This window comes from Solanum lycopersicum, chromosome 12 (genome assembly GCF_036512215.1).
Source record: "Solanum lycopersicum chromosome 12, SLM_r2.1".
Lineage (NCBI taxonomy): Eukaryota > Viridiplantae > Streptophyta > Magnoliopsida > Solanales > Solanaceae > Solanum > Solanum lycopersicum.
Genome location: NC_090811.1, coordinates 3,093,361 through 3,113,680, shown reverse-complemented (window position 1 = coordinate 3,113,680; position 20,320 = coordinate 3,093,361). Strand labels below are relative to the sequence as shown.

At 35.6% G+C, this 20,320-nt stretch overlaps 4 protein-coding genes across 4 annotated transcripts; 1 reads left to right on the top strand and 3 right to left on the bottom strand.

Annotated features, from left to right (window-relative positions):
- Nucleotides 1–772: 772 nt before the first annotated feature.
- On the bottom strand, nt 773–4,871 carry LOC101256654 (pyruvate dehydrogenase E1 component subunit alpha-3, chloroplastic). Its single transcript, XM_004251666.5, has 3 exons — nt 3,912–4,871; nt 2,029–2,809; nt 773–1,292 (listed from the first exon to the last, which is right to left on the bottom strand). Exons 1-3 carry the CDS (start codon nt 4,173–4,175, stop codon nt 1,015–1,017), a joined length of 1,323 nt encoding a protein of 440 aa, XP_004251714.1. The 5' UTR covers nt 4,176–4,871; the 3' UTR covers nt 773–1,014.
- An 811-nt stretch (nt 4,872–5,682) lies between these two features.
- Nucleotides 5,683–9,901, bottom strand: LOC101256355 (pyruvate dehydrogenase E1 component subunit alpha-3, chloroplastic). Its single transcript, XM_004251665.5, has 3 exons — nt 9,370–9,901; nt 6,954–7,734; nt 5,683–6,203 (listed from the first exon to the last, which is right to left on the bottom strand). Exons 1-3 carry the CDS (start codon nt 9,631–9,633, stop codon nt 5,926–5,928), a joined length of 1,323 nt encoding a protein of 440 aa, XP_004251713.1. The 5' UTR covers nt 9,634–9,901; the 3' UTR covers nt 5,683–5,925.
- A 988-nt stretch (nt 9,902–10,889) lies between these two features.
- Nucleotides 10,890–17,960, top strand: LOC101255767 (zinc finger CCCH domain-containing protein 16). Its single transcript, XM_004251663.5, has 10 exons — nt 10,890–11,022; nt 12,269–12,473; nt 14,075–14,163; nt 14,253–14,348; nt 15,354–15,447; nt 15,762–16,090; nt 16,538–16,653; nt 16,730–16,934; nt 17,101–17,173; nt 17,585–17,960. The coding sequence occupies exons 1-10, from the start codon at nt 10,979–10,981 to the stop codon at nt 17,621–17,623; spliced, it is 1,290 nt and encodes a 429-aa protein (XP_004251711.1). The 5' UTR covers nt 10,890–10,978; the 3' UTR covers nt 17,624–17,960.
- On the bottom strand, nt 17,931–20,106 carry LOC101256066 (uncharacterized). Its single transcript, XM_004251664.5, has 2 exons — nt 19,855–20,106; nt 17,931–18,276 (listed from the first exon to the last, which is right to left on the bottom strand). Exons 1-2 carry the CDS (start codon nt 20,014–20,016, stop codon nt 18,136–18,138), a joined length of 303 nt encoding a protein of 100 aa, XP_004251712.1. The 5' UTR covers nt 20,017–20,106; the 3' UTR covers nt 17,931–18,135.
- Nucleotides 20,107–20,320: the final 214 nt, after the last annotated feature.

The window sequence follows — 20,320 nt, the reverse complement described above, 5'->3', positions numbered from 1 at the left end:
CATAAATTTCAAATCCTGACACATTGACAGAACAAAATATTTCTCAAGTTACGACGAGCGTCATTTCGTCTACATCTAATCATTGGAAGAAGACATCAATGCATGAGGAGCTGTGAGTACACAATAAGAAACATGATATTTTCATGTTTTTTCTTAATCGTGGTGTGAAGTTTAGTATCAGATGGCATTTCTGATATAGTATCATCTGCTAGTTCATGTAAACAATATTTATCAAGCCACACAGCAGTGGTATCAAACTGCATAATCGTCATTTAAAAGATTTTTTTTTTATATCCGTGGTGACCAGGCCAAGTTTGTACGCATCTCGATTAATTCCACGGGATATATGTTACCTTCCATCAGCAATAGATATCGTGGATATATGTTACCTTCCATCAGCAGGATATATGTTACCTTCCATCAGCAATAGATATCATGGATATATGTTACCTTCCATCAGCAATAGATATTAGGTAAGTCTATCCACCAAAGGTTAGGACAAACCCAATGGCTTTTTTTATTTGGTCTCTGCTAGGATTTGAACCTGTCGTGGTTCTCAACCCACTTCATTGACCACTAAGCTACACCCTTGGATACGAAAAGACTATTATAACCATAAAACTTGGTTTTTTGAAATAAGAGATTGTGTGCTAAAAATGGATGAACTTCATTTCGAACAAAGTTTCGGACCAGCAAAGAAGCTGAAAGAAACTAAACAAATGGTCCAGATAGAATGCCAGGAAACTAACTAGATCTTCAGAAGCAATACAAGTGCAAGAAAAAGGAAAGCAAGGTCTTTTAGATTTAGTTGTTCATGATATAGTACAACTTGAAAACAATATGAAACTAAAAAAGACGACAAAATTCTGACCTAAAATTGAAATAATAAAGTACCTTTGTACCAAACTTCCTAATACGAAGGACTTCCAGACCTTTATATAGAAGTATAATTGGCAATCACTAATTCAGTAACTTAAAACCTGATATCATTGATTACTGAATGTGCCTTGAGACCTAGACATGAGCAGTGCCTTCGGTGAACTTGGGATCTTCACATCTGTACCTTCCATCAGGCCCAATGCCAAAGCCCTTTGGATCAGCAAACACGTTCTCGAGCAGCTGGCTACGAACAGGATGAGGGCTTTCATCGGCAAACTCAACAGCTTCTTCAACCAGTTCATCAATCTTCTTATCAATGGCCTTCAACTCTGCTTCACTTGCCAGGTTGTTCTCAAACATGTACTTCTTCAAGGCACTGATAGGATCTCGTGCAGCATAATGGTTCTTTTCAGCTGCCAAGATGAACAGATTAAGGTCAAATAAGATAAATCATTGGCTAATAATATGTAACAGTAAAAATGATAGATTTCAGAGGCTAATTCTATTATAAGCTGTCATAAAATTTATAGCATTTCAAAACTGGAGTTCTGTCCACGAGAGCAATTTTGTTGTGCGTAGTTTTCTTATGTTGTCTATAATCTATACACTTCATCCGCCGTATACAAATATGGGGTGACACTCATACTTAAAGTTTTGGTCTTAAATGGAAGCAATAGAGATCAAAGGGCGAAAACATTCATTGCACACACTTTACCAGTGCAATAATAGATTTTCTCACATTACTTAAGCATAGCAATTTCCATAGTCTTCAACCAATTTTTGACTGTCCGATAGATCAAAATGCAGATATCATGGTATTCACTAGTTCTAACTACAAACAGCACAACAACTAAAAAGCAAAGACTCAACTCCAAACTAGTTGTTTTTTTTTCTCAAAAAGGGTCAAAAGTGTAATGAAATCACATTTAACAAAGACTACAGAAAAGCTACACGAGTTTTATGAGATAGACTAATAGAATATAAAGAGAATGTAATGGTTGGTACATTCAACAAGTTCAAAATATATGCTAAAGCCAGAGTCTGGTACTACTAATACCAGTCGCAGTATACTATAAAGAAATAAAGCTGAAAGGATTAGGAAAATATAAACTAAGTACACTAGAGACAAAAGGGAATTGGAATTCTCACCAGGGTCACGAAGCTCATCTGGATCGGCCAAAGAGTGTCCTCTAAACCGGTAAGTCTCACACTCAACCAGAGTGGGACCATCGCCCCTCCTAGCTCTGGCAACAGCTTCCTTTGCTACCTCCCTCACCTTCAACACATCCATGCCATCAACATGAACCCCAGGCATCCCGAAGGCGGGACCTTTCTTCCAAATTTCAGGATCTGAAGTAGATCTCAAGTGAGACATTCCAATTGCCCACAAATTGTTCTCAACAACAAATATAATGGGCAATTTCCAAAGAGCAGCCATGTTCAAACACTCAAAGAACTGGCCATTGTTGCAAGTTCCATCACCAAAGAAGGCCATAGTTACATGATCACAATCTGCCTCTTTCATGACCTCCCTTCTATACTTGCTAGTGAAGGCGGCACCTGTTGCCACAGGGATACCCTCACCAATGAAAGCGAAACCACCAAGAACGTTGTGCTCTTTAGAGAACATGTGCATGGAGCCACCCTGGCCTCTGCAACAGCCAGTGGTCTTCCCAAAGAGCTCGCTCATCACTTGACGTGCTGGAACCCCTTTGCTCAATGCATGGACGTGATCACGATAAGTGCTAACCACAGAATCCTCCTTCTTCAGTAGCTTAATGAACCCAGTAGAGACTGCCTCTTGGCCGTTGTACAAATGCACAAAACCAAACATTTTTCCCCTGTAATACATTTGGGCACACATGTCCTCAAACGCTCTTCCAAGAACCATATCTTCATACAACTCCAACCCTTCATCCTTGGTAATTAACTAGATTGACAACACAAACAAAAAATTGAATTAAAACTAGATTTGCTTACAGTAAGTGAATTAACACAAGCAAATACAAAAATAACTACGCTGGTCCAATTTTATATAATACTTTTACTAGCGTTAGAGCTTATTACCATTTTTCTTTGACTACAACTTTTGGAACATTTATAGATATTTTTCATTGCGGTAAAGATGTGGCACTAGACCCTAACTCAACCCCATGAACTAGCTCTTAAGGGAAGGATTGTGCAAGTCCATATTAGCAAATCATCCGTCTATTCCCAACCAATGTGAAACTCTAACACACTCTAACACCACCACCCCCTAACATCTACGCCCAACTAGAACGTGGACGCGAATCCCAAATATGATACCTAGCTGCGGAGTCCGCCTTCCCTTGAAAACACCTCCCAGAGGGGAGGTTTATAGTACAGATGTACGCTAAGGAATATTATTAGTAAGACAAACGTATAAAGTGCATATGTACTATAGCTTCAAAAGAAAATAGATCCTTATTCGGGTGTTCTAGTGGTGCCCCCGTCTGGTCTACTATCGTCTTTTCACCGCCGGTAGACTACTTTGGCCCACCAAATAGCACAGAGTCTAACTCAACCCAAAAGCTAGATCTCGAGGGGAGGATTAATTCCATATCAACACACGTTCCGTCCATACCCCAACCAATGTGAGATTCTTACCCGTTCTAACAATCACAAAACGTTGTGCATTAGTTTACTTAGTTGTGAAATATGTAAATCGTGTTTTCAAAACAACACTTAATCAATATCCAAATTCACACAATGCTACTAATCTTACAGATTCTAAGTATGTAAATTTTATACTCCAAATCGGAATTCACACCAAAATTGTAATGCTAAATCATCATACTTTTGGTAAAACAAAATATAAGCACTTAATTAACAGAAATCCAGTTCAAAACACCATTGATCTAAACAATCATAACCCAATTGTAAAAAACAACTCATAAGACCAAAAACAAACATCAATTGTGATTTCTTCCCATCTGCACACAAGCTGGCCTGAACAACACAATTATCAAAAAGAAACATTTTTTAAGAAGAAACTAAAAACATGCAAGTACCAGATTGGAGAGTGAGGAGTCTGTATTGGGCTTCTTGTTCTTAACAACCTCAGAAACAGCGAAAACACCATTAGATCGGCTTTTCGAGTTCTGAGACGAAAAGGGTTTCTTCATATAGAGTTTCTTAGCTGATCCAAGAAAAAAGGAGCTGTCTTTAAGCTGATTTCCCAAAAGGGTCTTCTTGTTGTTGTTGTCAATGGATCTGGTGGAGTTGATAGGCTGCAAAAAATTGTTAGCAGCAAAAGAAGAGGCTGATGCAGCCATGATTACAGAGAAAAACTTGATGTATTTTATGGGATTGTTCAGAAGATGAAGCGTGATATATAAAGGAAGAAGTGAGCGGAGAAAACAAGAAGGGAAAATGTAAGCAAATTGTTGGATTTAACGTCAAAGAACTCAAAATGGGGATGTTGGACTAATAATTTGATAGAACTATTAAGGCCTCACCCTCTCGATTTCGTTCGATGTCTAATATTTATATTGTCGTATGATTTATTAAAACTTATAAATAATTACGATAAGATTCATTAGAATAAAATGTTATCTAAAAATATTTTCATACCTAAGGTTTGAAATTGAAAACTTTGATTAACTAGGGTTTAGATATGTTTTATTTTTTAAAAAAAATTTATTTTTACTTATTGAATAATTTGCATTTTATCAATTCGTATTAAATAGCGAATTAATTGAATTCTCTTTATATTGTCATTGAATCTGTCAATTAACTTTGTTGTAAAATTCATAATAATTAATTTCACGAAGATTCTCTCTTATGCTTTTGCACATGCGGGTCACTTTTTGTTTAAGTTGAGTAAATCTTTATACGTCTCTATTATCTTTTTGAGATGTTTATACTTCATGAAAACACATTTTCGATTTAAGATTGTCTCTTTGTCGATGTTACTCGCTTTTTTCTAAAAATTAGTGTCTAATCAAAATAAAAATATTTAAGATAAATCAAATAGACCATAATTTATAATAACCAATAATTTAAAATATTTTAATCTTTAAATATCACCAAATTTCAATTTTTATTATTGTGTATCTAAGCAAATTTAATCTTCAATTTTATTCTTGTGCTATCTCTGATATATCTAAACAAATTTAACCTTTAACTAATTGATATATGCATAGTTTTAATCTCTCTAGTTATAAATCTTTACAATTTTAACAAATTATATATCACTACAATTATTTGACTATTTTATCTTATGTTAAGTGTACATTATTTTCTTCATATGACTGTAATTTAGGCATAATATATATAAATAGACAAAAAAAAAAAACTAATATACTAATTATTTAATAAATTAAATAATTCCACAAGGAACTAAACAAAATACTCATTAGCCTCCAAAAAATTAAAAAAGAATTAGAAATAGAATAATCATCTAGATCCTTCATTCTTCATCAGATTTCGAGTTTGAATCAGTTATAAAAATTTTAATTTTTTTTAATATGAGACATTTCACTAAAGATTGAAATTTAATCGAACTTCGATACAGAGCAACAGATGGGTGAGAATTTAAAAACTTTTAGGTGATGTTTTCCAAGTTTGTACACATCTCGATTAATTCCACGTCACCTCCCACCAGCAACAGGTACTAGGTAAATCTATCCACCAAAGGTTAGGACAGATGGGAACACATCACCTAATGGCTTTTTTTTGGTCTTTGCTAGAATTTGAACCTGTCGTGGCTCTCAACCCACTTCATTGACCACTAAACCACACCCTTGGATACGAGACGATTATTATAACCATACAACTTGGTTTTTCCAAATAAGAGATTGTGTGTTTGAAATAGATTTTGTTGTTCATAATATAGTACAACTTGAAAACAATGTGAAACTAATAACAACAAAATTTTGAACTAAAATTGAAATAATAAAGTACCTTTGTACCAAACTTCCTAATAAGGAGGACTTCCAGACCTTTATATAGAAGTATAATTGGCAATCACTAATTCAGTAACTTAGAACCTGATATTATTGATTACTGAATGTGCCTTGAGACCTAGACATGAGCAGTGCCTTCGGTGAACTTGGGATCTTCACATCTGTACCTTCCGTCAGGCCCAATGCCAAAGCCCTTTGGATCAGCAAACACGTTCTCGAGCAGCTGGCTACGAACAGGATGAGGGCTTTCATCCGCAAATTCGACAGCTTCTTCAACCAGTTCATCAATCTTCTTATCAATGGCCTTCAACTCTGCTTCACTTGCCAGATTGTTCTCAAACATATACTTCTTCAAGGCACTGATAGGATCTCGTGCAGCATAATGGTTCTTTTCAGCTGCCAAGATGAACAGGTTAAGGTCAAATACGAGAAATCATTGGCTTATAATATACAACAATAAAAATGATGGATTTCAGAGGCTGATCATCTTATAAGCTGTCATAAAATTTATAGCATTTCAAAACTGGAGTTCTGTCCATGAGAGCAATTTTGTTGTGCATAGTATTCTTATGTTGTCTATAATCTATATACTTCATCTGCAGTATACAAATATGCGGCGACCCTCAGACACTAATACTTAACGTTTTAGTCTTAAATGGAAGCAATATAGATCAAAGGGCGAAAAATGTTCATTGCACACACTTTACCAGCGCAATACTAGATTTTCTCACATTTCTTAAGCATTACAATTTCCATAGTCTTCAACCAATTTGTCACACTCCGATAGATCAAAATGCAGATATCATGTTATTCACTAGTTCTAACTACAAACAGAACAACAACAACAATAAAAAGCAAAGCTTCAACTCCAAACTATTTGTTTTTTTCACGAAAGAGTCAACAGTGTAATGAGATCACATTTAATGAAGACTACAGAAAAGCTACCTGAGTTTTATGAGATAGACTAACAATAGCGTATAAAGAGAACGTAATGATTGGTACATTCAGCAAGTTTAAAACATATGCTAAAGCCAGAGTATGGTACTACTAATACCAGTAGCAGCAGTACTAAAAGAAATAAAGCTGAATGGATTAGGGGAATATAAAATAAGTACAATAGACACAGAAGGGGATTGGAATTCTCACCAGGGTCACGAAGCTCATCTGGATCAGCCAAAGAGTGTCCTCTAAACCGGTAAGTCTCACACTCAACCAGAGTGGGACCATCGCCCCTCCTAGCTCTGGCAACAGCTTCCTTTGCTACCTCCCTCACCTTCAACACATCCATGCCATCAACATGAACCCCAGGCATCCCGAAGGCGGGACCTTTCTTCCAAATTTCAGGATCTGAAGTAGATCTCAAGTGAGACATCCCAATTGCCCACAGATTGTTCTCAACAACAAATATAATGGGCAATTTCCAAAGAGCAGCCATGTTCAAACACTCAAAGAACTGGCCATTGTTGCAAGTTCCATCACCAAAGAAGGCCATAGTTACATGATCACAATCTGCCTCTTTCATGACCTCCCTTCTATACTTGCTAGTGAAGGCGGCACCTGTTGCCACAGGGATACCCTCACCAATGAAAGCGAAACCACCAAGAACGTTGTGCTCTTTAGAGAACATGTGCATGGAGCCACCCTGGCCTCTGCAACAGCCAGTGGTCTTCCCAAAGAGCTCGCTCATCACTTGACGTGCTGGAACCCCTTTGCTCAATGCATGGACGTGATCACGATAAGTGCTAACCACAGAATCCTCCTTCTTCAGTAGCTTAATGAACCCAGTAGAGACTGCCTCTTGGCCGTTGTACAAATGCACAAAACCAAACATTTTCCCCCTGTAATACATTTGGGCACACATGTCCTCGAACGCTCTTCCAAGAACCATATCTTCATACAACTCCAACCCTTCATCCTTGGTAATTAACTAGATTGACAACACAAACAAAAAATTGAATTAGAACTAGATTTGCTTACAGTAGAGTGAATAACACAAGCAAATACAAAAATAACTACTCTGTGTTCAATTTTATATAATACTTTTACTAGTGTTAGAGCTTATACAACTTTTGGTACATTTTTAGATACTAGTTCTTGACACGTGCATTACACGTGTATATTACACGTTTAAATGAAAACAAAATTTGACTCAATCTTTGTTGGCTAAATACATATATGAAAATGTTATAGGAAAAAACAATTGTTACTTACCCAAGGGATATATATATATATTAGTATCCTAGGACCATCCGGGGGGGGGGGGGGGGGGAGAGATTATCTCCATACAGGTGATCATCATGGTGGATGTTCAGCCATATGCTAGATTTGTAATAATATAACCATGAATAAATAGCAACTCTAGTGATTCATCTTCTGGAGTTTGTTCTTAATATATCGATCCTGATATCCCAAACCATTATTCTCCTATCAAGACCAAGCATATTGTCCAAGAAGCTAAAATTGTTTCATGCTTTGAACTCCATCCAGCCTGGAAAACTCTCTTTGTAACAATCCAAATGATGAATATGAGTATATGTCAGTCATGGTACTCATGTAGCCATTTGAATTCCATGCAATGAAGGATATAAGCCTATTTATAGTGATGTAACCCTTTAAATTCCGTACATAACTGATTATACTTTTCATTTTCATGCATCCTTTCAAATTTCATAATAAAGTGATCAAGTCTTTTCAACTTTCAAATTAATTGTCAGAAAATATTGTTCAATAATATTATTTAATTAATTAAAAATTTAATTACTTTTTAATTTGTTGTACGAGCTAAATAGTAATTCAACTTTTTTAAGTTGAGAGCTTTCCACTTATAATAATATATGATTTTACTGCAATAAAGATGTGTCACTTGGCCTAACTCAACCCCATAACATAGTTCTTAAGGGAAGAATTGCCCAAGTCCTTATAAGCAAATCATCCGTCTATTCCCAACCATTGTGAAACTCTAACCCACTCTAACACCCCCCTCCCCCCTCACATCTAGGCTCAACTAGAACGTGGACCGAAATCCCAAACAGGCATTGACGTGGTACTAATACAATGTGAAGATATCACCTGAGCCTAACTCAACCCAAAAGCTAGATCTTGACGAGAGGTTTGCCCAATTCCATATCAACAAACCGCCCGTCCATACCCCAACCAATGTGAGATTCTTACCCGTTCTAACAATCAAAAAACACTGAACATTAGTTTACTTACTTGTGAAATATGGAAATCGTGTTTTCAAAACAACAATTAACCAATATTCAAATTCACACAATGCTGCTAATCTTACAGATTCTAAGTATGTAAATTTTACACTCCATATCGGAATTCACACCAAAATTGTAATGCTAAATCGTCATACTTTTGGTACAACGAAATATAAGCACTTAATCAACAGAAATCCAGTTCAAAACACCAATGATTTAAACAAGCATAACCCAATTGCAAAAGACCAAAACAAACATCAATTGTGATTTCTTCCCATCTGCACACAAGCTGGCCTGAACAACACAATTATCAAAAATAAACATTTTTTAAGAAGAAAGTAAAAAAATGCAAGTACCAGATTGGAGAGTGGTGAGTCTGTTTTGAGCTTCTTGTTCTTAGCAACCTCAGAAACAGCATAAACACCAATAGATCTGCTTTTCGAGTTCTGAGACGAAAAGGGTTTCTTCATATAGAGTTTCTTAGCTGATCCAAGAAAAAAGGAGCTATCTTTAAGCTGATTTCCCAAAAGGGTCTTCTTGTTGTTGTTGTCAATGGATCTGGTGGAGTTGATGGGCTGCGAAAAACTGTTAGCAGTAAAAGAAGAGGCTGATGCAGCCATGATTACAGAGAAAAATTTGATGGATTTTATGGGATTGTTAAAGAAGATAAAGTTCGATATATAAAGGAAGCAGTGAACGGAGAAAACAAGAATGGGGAAATGTAAGCAAATTGTTGGATTAACCGTCAAAAGAACTCAAAAGGGGGAACTATTAAGGGCCACCCTCTCGATATCGTTTCGTGTTTGATATTTATATTAAAATTTAATTTATTAAAACTTACGAATAATTACGTAAAATTCATTAGGAGAAAATGTTTTTAAAATTGAGATTTTCGATTAATTAGGGTTTTAAATATAAAAAAATGACAGTTTTTATATAATTTGCATTTTATCGATTCATATTTAATAACTAACTGATTGAATTCTCTTTTTATTCTCATTGAACGTGTCAATTAAATTTATTGTAAGATTCATAATGATTAATTTTACAAAGATTTTCTCTTATGCTTTTGCACTCGAGGGTTAATTTTTGTTTGATTTGAGTAAATCTTTGTAGGTCTCTATTATCTTTTTGAGATGTTTATAATTCATAAAATACTTTGATCTGAAATTGTCTCTTGATCGATGCTATTAATTTTTTTTCTAAAATTTAGCGTCTAATCAAAATAAAAACATTTAAAACAAATTAAATTGAGTATAAGCTATAATATTTAAAATATTACCAAATTTTAAATTTTGTTCTTGTAACATCTCTAATCTATCTAAGCAAATTTAACCTTTAATTTTATTCTTGTACTGTCTCTCATGTATCTAAGCAAATTTTAACCTTTAATTAATTGATGATATGCATAGATTTTAGCCCTCTGTTTATAAATCTCTACAATTTTTAACAAATTATATATCACTACAATTATTTGACTATTTTATCTTATGTCAAGTGTGCATTGTTTTCTGCATATGAGGGTAATTTAGGTATAATATATATAATAGACAAAAAAGAAACTCATATATTAGTTGTAACTATAAATTGAATATCATTCTACATGGAACTAAAAACAATACTCATTAGCCTCTAAAAAATTACAATTAAAAATAGAAAAACCATCGAGATTTTTTAATTTTTTTCAAATTTTGAGTTTGAGTTTTGTAAAAAACTTTAATTTTTAATATGAAACTTTTTTTTGCATAGATTGAGATTTAATCGGACTTCAATACAGAGTAAGAGGCGAGAATTTTATTTTTTTTTTAAAAAAAAAAGACTCGCCCCCGTCTCACCCCCCAACCCCCCCCCCTCACACCCACACCCACCTCCTTCTTTTTTAAGTATTTTTTTTTATAAATAGACCCAAGATTTTGAAGCTACAAGTCAAGAAAAAAAGAAGCAGCAAAAAAAGGACTTAACGCTATGCCTCCAAGGAAAGAACCCTGCAGAAATTTTATGCGTGGCAGGTAAAAATAACTAAAAAATTGGTTTTAATTTCAATCTATATACTTTATTATGCATATATTCATAGGATTCTTGATTAACCCTTGAAACTTTCATGTCAAAGATTCAATTTTTATTTAGTATTATTCTTTTGCTAATCGATATAAAGGTGTAGAGTTGAGTAAAAATAGTTTCTTTGAGCATTTTATTGGGTGGGGATGGGGGTGAAGTTGTTTAGGATTGATGGGAAGTTGGTTGATTGATTGTTGTACTTAATATTTATTATAATGGTTGAAATATCCCAGCTAAGTAAAGTTATGAGCTTTAGCATCAAAGGGTGTTGTAGATGGTTAATGAAGTGGGTTGTAAATCATGATGTCGCTAGTTTAAATCCCAATGTAGGTAGAAACACTTGGTGATTTCTTAAAATTTGTCCAGGTCTGGTGGATAGAGTTATCTGGTATGGCCGGGGTGGGGGATGAATTTAGAAAATTCATATTGCCTTAGTGGTTTAGGATTGATGGGAAGTTGGTTGCTTGATTGTTGTATTCAATCTTTATGGTAATGGTTGAAAGATCTTAGCTAAGTAAAGTCATGAGCTTTAGGGTCAAAGGGTGTGGCCGGTGGATAATAAAGAGGGTTGAGAATCATGATGTCTCATGTTCAAATCCTAGCAAAGGAATAAATATTACTCCCTCCGTTTCAATTTGTTTTTCTTATGATGTCTCATGTTCAAGTCCTAGCAAAGGAATAAATATTACTCCCTCCGTTTCAATTTGTTTTTCTTACTTTTCTTGTTATTTTGTTTCAAAAAGAATGTCTCTTTCCTTTTTCTGGGAACTCATCAAGAATGAATGTTAAGCATGCCTCTTATTTACATTAGTGTGGGATAACAGGGACCTACCAAAAGGTTAAATGAAGGGGGGACAGATCCCCGGTTGAACCTTTTTTATTTTTTCATATATCTGGATATATAAAGCTAGGTTGGGAAGTGAACTCGCGGGAGGTAGGGGGTTGTGTTTCCTTTTCAAATTACATAATATTGACCTAAGATCGAATAATAATTGGTATGATATTCCATCTAGAACTTAGAAAGGTGGTGTTTTTGCTGTGATGTCTTAGAAAGTAAAAATGATGTCTTTAACTTGAAACATAAAAATTCTTAATTTAATTAGTAGTTCTTTATGAGAGTTGAGTAATCCTTGTTATGAATAGGTTCCTTTGTTTGAGTATGAAAAATAGGATCTGATTGTTGTCTTATTCATCCAGCTGTCAATATGGTGAACGTTGTAAATTTCTTCATGCTGCCCAACAACAACCGAAGCCAAATCCATTTGGATTTGGCAGTCAATCCACTAATTTTCAGAGTACAAATATGCAGCAGACAAAGTCCAACCCTTTTGGTTTTGGTGTTCAGAGCAACTCCCAGCCAAGAGGTTCTAGTGATTTGGGGCTCAAACAGAATCAATACAAGGTACTTTAGCTGTTACTCTCTAATTATAGCTGTTTGCTGCAGATTATTTAGCATTTATTATATTTATTATAAATAATATGCTTCCTCAGTACCATTTTTGAGGAGTCCTCTCTCCATATTTTCAATTTTACCTGCTAATACATGCCAAGCGATAATGGCTCTCTAGATATTTTAATCCTAGACACTAGAATTCATATCATTCTTTATCTTCATGTCTCAACAAGTGTTAACATGTTGTAAGTGCTCAATGGTATTATCTTAAGAGTTGAAGAAACGGTGGTGAGTCATAAAGATAAAGAATTGGAAGTAAGAAATTTAGAAATGTCCCATGGGTATGGCCTAGTCCCCAATGAAGTGGGTTGAGAACCATGAGGTCTCATGTTCAAAGCCCAACGAAGCCATCCTACTCCAAAAAATTGAAACGTCACCTGTAGATCTTGACGTCACCCACTCTAGTCCCAAAATACTGAAGAACATCTGCCAAACTTAAAATCAGACTGAACAGTGTAATAATAGAGGATTCATTTGTTCCAGAATTCTCTCAACTCATGTAGCATCTATTACTTAGATAAAAGCCACTTCTTTGCAAGTTGTTTTCGCTAAGGCAAGCTTCTTCCTCCGTTTCTTTTTTTGAAATGGTAACACAAACTTCTTTGTTCAACAACCATACAAAACACGTAACCAAGTGGGGGCTTTTGATTTCCAAACTTATTTCCTATGAACCTTCAGAATTACAAGGGTTTGTCCTGTTAGAACATTGTAACAAGACTTCAAAGTGAACTTCCCATTCATATTTCCTTTCCGTTCCAATCTGCCATTGCTGCTATTTAAGCCTTGAAAGTTATATGAACCATTGAAAATTCAGTCATGTCAGGCCTTACATTTTCTTAAATATGTGTTAATAAGAATGTAGCTGTTGTGGGGTTTACATATAGAGAAGGAACAGGATTTTGGTTGACAACATACGAGTCCTTCTCGTTAATTGAAAAAGAAGTTTCAATAGCAAGACTGCTACGAAATTTTATATGCTATCTGAAGTTTCATCTTTACAAGGCCATCTTTTAATTTCAGCGAACAAAATAATGGCACTGATGCTTTCTTCATACTAAAAAGTCACATGAATCTTAAGGAAAGGTTGATAAAGGGAAACATATGGAGTTAAATATTTTATAATAAGTTTGTGGAGTCCAATACTTACTGTTTTGTATTTGTGGTTATTAAAATTTTCCAATGTACATACTGTTGTCACCAACAGCAGTTTACTGGTGAGTCAATATTTACGTATGGTCCTTGTAACTTTCAGTATTATTTCTTTATCAGATCAGTGACATATTCATGTAATACAACTATGATTGTGGACTTTTGCATGAGTATGTGTAGGTTCGATTCTATCCTGTTTTCTAGATGTTATGAAGAACTAAAATGAATTGATAGGTTTTTATCAAAAAAAAAAAAAAAAAATGAATTGATAGGTTTTATGACAATGTAAAAGTCTAGGTGACCTAGAAGTAAACTCTCCCAGGATTGAGTCATCTGGTTTATCCTGAATAAACTCTTATCAGGTCTTCATATGCATACTAACTTCTTTTTTTCATTTTTAGCCTTTTGAAAACAAGTGGACTCGTTCTGCAACTACCAACAGTTCTTCATCGCGGCAAACCGACAATCAGCCTGTAGCACCTAATCACACGTGAGTGCTCTGTGGCACAAACCTTTCTGTTTTGCTTTTAGCATTATGATTTAAGTGGAATTAATGGTTTGTTTCTGCTACATGTGAAGCTGCACAGATGCTGAGTCATGCAGACGCCAGATTGTGGAAGATTTTAATAATGAGAAGCCATTGTGGCTGCTTACCTGCTATGGTCATCGTAAAAAGTATGTTTTAGATCTTAACTTTACTTCACTCACTTTTCTAAATCAGCTTGCGTCATACTTTGAGTTTCTCTCATGAAGAAGACCCATTGTAGATCATTCTGTTTTGTTTGGCAAGTCATCTAGTTTCTTTAATTAGTATTAATTGGAATATGAAGATCCCCAGCCCTCTCTTTTATTTGCCAATTTAAGTACTCATCAAGCTTCTTTAATTATTATTGAGAGTTAATGAGTTGGATCATTTGCCAGATAGAGTTTGGAGACAATTCAACAGAGCCCACAGAGTTCTCTCTTCCCTAAATGATCTACTACTCAAAGAACGAATCATGCATTAACACAAATACTAGTATCTTTTTAGTTTGTGCCTTTTATCAGCTATTGGCCCCCCCCCCCTCCCCCCCCCCATATTTTGTTCTTTCCTAGTCTCAGGCCCAGCCTTCGCTTTCTTCAATGGCCAAGTTGAAGAGTTCAACATCCGCCTACCACTTCTATTTCAAGGTTGAGCTTGTTCAGTTGAAGCCTGTCTTGGGAGATGACAATTTTCAAATCTTAGTCTGAGGAATTTTGGTTGGAGACAGTGTTCAGGGAAGCGTGAAGCGGTAAAAAGTAATAGGGCCCCGCTTCACGCTTTAGGCGATGAAGTGCTCACATACTCATTCTAGTCTGTGAAGCGTAGAAGGCTCGCATTGCTTCGCTTCATCGCTTGCTCGCTTGCTCGCTTTCTTGAACACTGGTTGGAGAAGTGATTGCACCTTTTCTCTTTCTTTTCAAACTAAAATATCATAGGGTGCACTTGTTGCAACTCCTCTAGAGAGCATCCTCTTAGTTTCTACTCTTTCTCTATTCTAAAACTGAAAGTAGAAAAAAGAAAAAGATTCATATTTCTATTCTATGGAACCCTGCATATATCTGGTGGGCCCATATTCAAATTCTATGTACACGTGCCTGTTTCATGAAATTGGTAGATCAAAGAGATTGATCAGCAGTTGCAATTTGTTTTGTATGCAGTGGTCCTTGTGATATTACTGGTGATGTTAGCTATGAAGAGCTGCGAGCAGTAGCATACGATGATGCGAAACGTGGACAGAGCTTGATGTCTATTGTAAGACACCGCCGTCGCTACCTTCTTGATCTGTCTTCTTGGCTGATACTGATTGGTGCAATTGCAAATTGTTTTCATTATTTGAATATATGCATAAATGCAATTTACTCTCAAAAATCAATCAAAGAATTCTATCTTATCGAAAAGGAAGACTTTGAGGTGCAGCAGAGGGCTTTAGATTAGTTAAGAGAGATAACTAACTTAACATGATTCACAACTTATTAGTAAACTCTTATCATTTCATCAGCTAATATCATCTTGTGATTTTGCTTCTAAGTTCTAACAAACCTTTTTCTGTCCTCGTGTTAATGCAGGTTGAGAGAGAGAGGAGCCAGGTTAATTCTAAAGTAGCTGAATTCGAAAATCTATTGCAAAATCCTTATGCATCTTCATCAACTTCTGCTCTTAATGCTCAAAGTCCTTTTCCTGGTGCCACACCAAGTGCCTCATTGAGTGCTCAAAGTCCTTTTCCTGGTGCCACTCCAAGTGCCTCAAGTCCTTTTCCTGGCGCCGCACCAAATGCCTCATTGAGTGCTCAAAGTCCTTTTCCTGGTGCTGCACCAAATGCATTGTCAAGTGCTCAAAGCAGTTTTCCTCCTTCAGCCTCAAGTTTTAGTCAGTTGGGAACCATACTGAATACAGGGTTAGACTGATGCATAAGAACCTGCATTAGTGCATTTATACTAGAATTTGGCTTTTTTGATAAGTTAATTTTACTGTTAGCTAAACCAAAATCAATTAGTAATGAGCTAATAAAATCTATCGTAGCAACATCTTCATAACATGATTTAATTTACATCCAACAAGCCAGTAAGCTAAGAGATTTACATTTCATCATGTAGATAGCTGCAGCTTTTCCTTCAAACCACAGCTGGTCTCTTTGCTTGCAGACCGTCCATAATATGAAGATTGGAATTTTCTTCCAAATCTTTCTCAGTTCCTTTTTTATATAACATCCAGCACTGAAGTTCTTTAATCGTCTTTGGTAGAAATATTATTTTTCTCACACATGTAGTTTCTACCATAAATCTGCATATGCTAGAATTTTGGCTATTACCAGCTTCTGACTTCATTTTTTTCAAATTAACAGGACATCAACTCCACCAACTAGTACATTTGGGCAACCCAGTCTCCCTGGGAACTCTTTTAAGACATCAAATTCATCTGGGGTGAATGCTTTTTCATTTGGGAATACATCAACATCAGGTAATTTGACAGGGTTTTCGAGTATTATCAGTTCTTGAGTATGCGTTTTTATTTAGTAGCTTGACTTTGCTTGCAGGTTCCTTTGGCTTCGGAACCCAAGTCCCTACCCAGTCATATCAAAATCCTTCCACTCCCAGCAGTATTTTCGCAAGCTCTGGAAGGAACTTATTTTCCACCTCTACGACCTCACCACATTTTGCTAATCCCTCTGGTGGCCAACTTCCTACTACTTCTCAGGGGCTTTTTCCTGTTGCGACGTCCCCTGTCAGTATCAACTTGACGTAAGTTGCAGCTGTAGTTACTTAACTTGCCATGATTATTATTTAGACTATGGAGAAGAATTAATCCACCAATATTTTGGCCTTTTCATTCTTCTATTGAAGTTTGAAACCGTAACCTTATGATGACGTCCTTTTAGTTGTTCTTTCTGATGCCCTCATTTTGCAGGAATATTGCATCAACAGAGGACTTCAGCGGGGATAACAGCATTTGGACTAAGAAGGAATGGAAAATTGGGGAGGTATGCTCTTAATATTTTCCTTGCTTTTCACCATTATGTATGACGTGACTTCAACAGAGTCCTGGGAGGCTGTTTCCGAAGGAGCCTCAGCTCATTTGAATCAAGAGACCTTATAGAAAAAGCTAAATATATCATTTTTCTTGAAAACTGCTCGATAGGATTATGGTCATATGCAGTTTTGTAATAGTCGAAAAGTATCAAATGTGGTTTGAAATATGATACTGGAACATCAGAGCGCCCCTCAAGAGTGTATACATTTTAGCATTCAGTTATGTGTTTAACCAAAGTTGATATATGGTGCATATGCAAGCATGTCTACCTATGTATTTTATTCGTTGTAATACGTTTAAAGTACCAATTTTCATAACATATTGAAGTCAGTTTTTACATCCTTGTTGCTTCTTTTTTCAGATTCCAGAAGAAGCACCCCCAGACAGATATGTTTTCTAGGAATGCTTCTGGGACTTGTCTATTGAAGGTTTTCAGTTCATATTAGATACAGAAGAAACTCTTTTTTCGCGTCAACGTAGAAGCAGAAAATTTTGGGCATTTAATTAAAGTTCCTACATAGTTATGCTTGTGAAGAGGGTGTTTACCATATCATCTGAAGAGGGCTAAAATACTGTCTCCTTCAGCTGTTTAAAGAGTTGTAATATCATCATGTTGTTAGCTTCTGTATGTTCGACACTATTTATATGAAAACAATATCAAATTCAATGGTAGTAATTGAATGTAACCTTTCCAGGAATAACTGATATTTAACTAAAGGATAAATTTTTTTTATTGAGTGCAGGAATAAAATGGTAATCTAATTGCACTGATCGAGGAGGTTGAGTAGAAACTCTACGTTTCTGAGCAGTGAGCAGTACTTGTTTCAAAAAAGTTAACAGTTAATAGGCAATTTGTTCTGGATACACAAGACAAAGATTGAGATAGTAATTCTCTTTCAGCTCTAACTAGCATTAGGGGGCAGACACTTGAGTCTTGTTGACCCTCTCAGTGGTAACTCGTGGCGGAGGCACATAAATTCTTGCTCTTTTCAAAATTTCAGCTACAACCCAGTGCTTGCGCTTGCTCAGTGGTCTTGAATGATCCAACTTAACCTGAAATCGGAATTTCATCCCCAACTCAATATCTTGTTCCCCAATTATAATCTTAAATCATCACTAATAAGCTTCAACAACATTCACAACTGTACAAAAATTCAGTAGTATTGATCTTAAATAAGAGGCAGGAAGTTACAAGAACGACTGTCAGATACAACGGAATACTATTGAAAGTTCCATTGCTATGACACTAAAGGATTAAAGTAAACCATCTTAACATATCAGTTCAGTTGCATATACCGCAGCTATAGTAGTAAATTTTATTATGATTTGACCGGGAAAAAGCAAAAGAACCTTTAATGACATGAAGCAAATATATACATCATCTATACTCGGAATTTACCAAATCTGAACTAAAATTATGCACATGGCTTCCATCTCACCACTCTCCTTCTTCCTCATACTCGAGATAAGAAATGTAATTCACACGTGCTAGTATTCAGAGGGAAAGTTTACCTTTTTCTCTTGTCTTGTATAACTTAAGGTGTAATATAATCAGAAATTCCATTAGAAGAACACATCAGTCAACCACAATACAATTCCAAATTAATTGTGGTCTTCAAAGGCTATAAGACTATACACTAACCATGAAACCCCCTTCTATATACAAAGTTGCAACCAGGAAATAGCATTATTAATAACATCATTTCTTTTTTTATAATCATGGTGTATGTGTTTGACCACGCATCATCTAGTTCCACATAGTACCTTCTACCACCCATCAACACAAGTACTCTGTCCAGCACGGCTAGGACACACTGGAAGAAATCACTTGGTGATTTTGCCTTTGCTTGTGACTGATCCGGAGACCTCATGGTACCCAACCCACTTTACTGAACATAAACTAACCCCCATGGGTGCGGGAAATAACATCATTGACAAAATTTTGAACTGAACAATGACGATGACTCACCCACTTCACGTACTAAAAAACAGATTACAAGCATAGAAGATAAGAGAACACATCGTCAACTACGAATTTGGAAAAGAAGCTCCACAATGAGTTTAGATATGCTATTTTAGGTGCTTCTTTGTTCTTCATTAAAACAAACAATTACTTCGGAGTCTCATAGCTAATCTACAAGCTCAAAACCTAATACACTTGAATAACCATTAGCAACATCACTAAAAAAAGACCAATCTTTACCCAACTAATGGTACCTACATCCAGATTACCAGAAAGGGAGAGGCAAACGAAGAATTAGGAAAATGAAATGTATCTCTATAATGTGTATCTGTATGAGTAATTTTAGGTGTTTCATTAGTTTACACAGGAACAAACATGTATTTTGACGCCATTTGCAAGTTAACGAAATCATAATTAAAAAATACAGATCAATATAACATTTTTCACCTAATTCTACAACACAAACAGATCACAACTAAACACAAATGAATCTCTATATCTATAACTAGGCTAGGTAATGGGTAAATTTGGGTGCTTTTTTGTTTCATCAATTATACAAACAATTATTTTGAAGCCAATTAATTGCTTATAATCAAAAACAAAATCATCAGCAAACTTGAAAAAGGACCATTTTTTCCCAAATCACAATAGAGAGAGAGAGTATTTACGCGGTCACCGATGTTGCATTCGTCTTTGTCATCATGAGCCATGAATTTGGAGGTCCGTTTGACATATCGATTGTAAACCTTGTTGTGGAAGAGTCTATCCACTGCCACCACTACTGATTTCTGCATCTTGTTAGACACTACTGTTCCTACTACCGGCTTCATCTTCTTCCGTCGTCCTCTCCGGCCTAAACCCTAGGAATCGCAGTACTGAATTTGAACTTCCGTTTACACTGATGAGTGGGCACCATTTTTCTTTTTAATAATTAAGTAATATGTGGTTTTTGCACCCACCTAACTTATTTTTATACATTTTAACCCCTTCAATTTTATAATTGTAATAGAATAGATTATATATAAAATTTTCGGCTAATGCACAAATACCTCCAACCTATGGCCGAAATCTCAGAGACAGACCTATACTATATTAAAGTCATATCACTCCCTGAATATTTATGAATATTTTTTT

Coding starts and splice junctions, on each gene's coding strand:
- LOC101256654 (XM_004251666.5), bottom strand. CDS start 4,175: ATGGCTGCATCAGCCTCTTCTTTTGCTGCTAACAATTTTTTGCAGCCT. Junction 2,810..3,911: donor ACTCCTCACTCTCCAATCTG/GTACTTGCATGT, acceptor TTGTCAATCTAG/TTAATTACCAAGGATGAAGG. Junction 1,293..2,028: donor AGATGAGCTTCGTGACCCTG/GTGAGAATTCCA, acceptor TCATCTTGGCAG/CTGAAAAGAACCATTATGCT.
- LOC101256355 (XM_004251665.5), bottom strand. CDS start 9,633: ATGGCTGCATCAGCCTCTTCTTTTACTGCTAACAGTTTTTCGCAGCCC. Junction 7,735..9,369: donor ACTCACCACTCTCCAATCTG/GTACTTGCATTT, acceptor TTGTCAATCTAG/TTAATTACCAAGGATGAAGG. Junction 6,204..6,953: donor AGATGAGCTTCGTGACCCTG/GTGAGAATTCCA, acceptor TCATCTTGGCAG/CTGAAAAGAACCATTATGCT.
- LOC101255767 (XM_004251663.5), top strand. CDS start 10,979: ATGCCTCCAAGGAAAGAACCCTGCAGAAATTTTATGCGTGGCAG. Junction 15,448..15,761: donor GACAGAGCTTGATGTCTATT/GTAAGACACCGC, acceptor GTGTTAATGCAG/GTTGAGAGAGAGAGGAGCCA. Junction 16,091..16,537: donor GGAACCATACTGAATACAGG/GTTAGACTGATG, acceptor TCAAATTAACAG/GACATCAACTCCACCAACTA.
- LOC101256066 (XM_004251664.5), bottom strand. CDS start 20,016: ATGAAGCCGGTAGTAGGAACAGTAGTGTCTAACAAGATGCAGAAATCA. Junction 18,277..19,854: donor AATGCAACATCGGTGACCGC/GTAAATACTCTC, acceptor TTCCGATTTCAG/GTTAAGTTGGATCATTCAAG.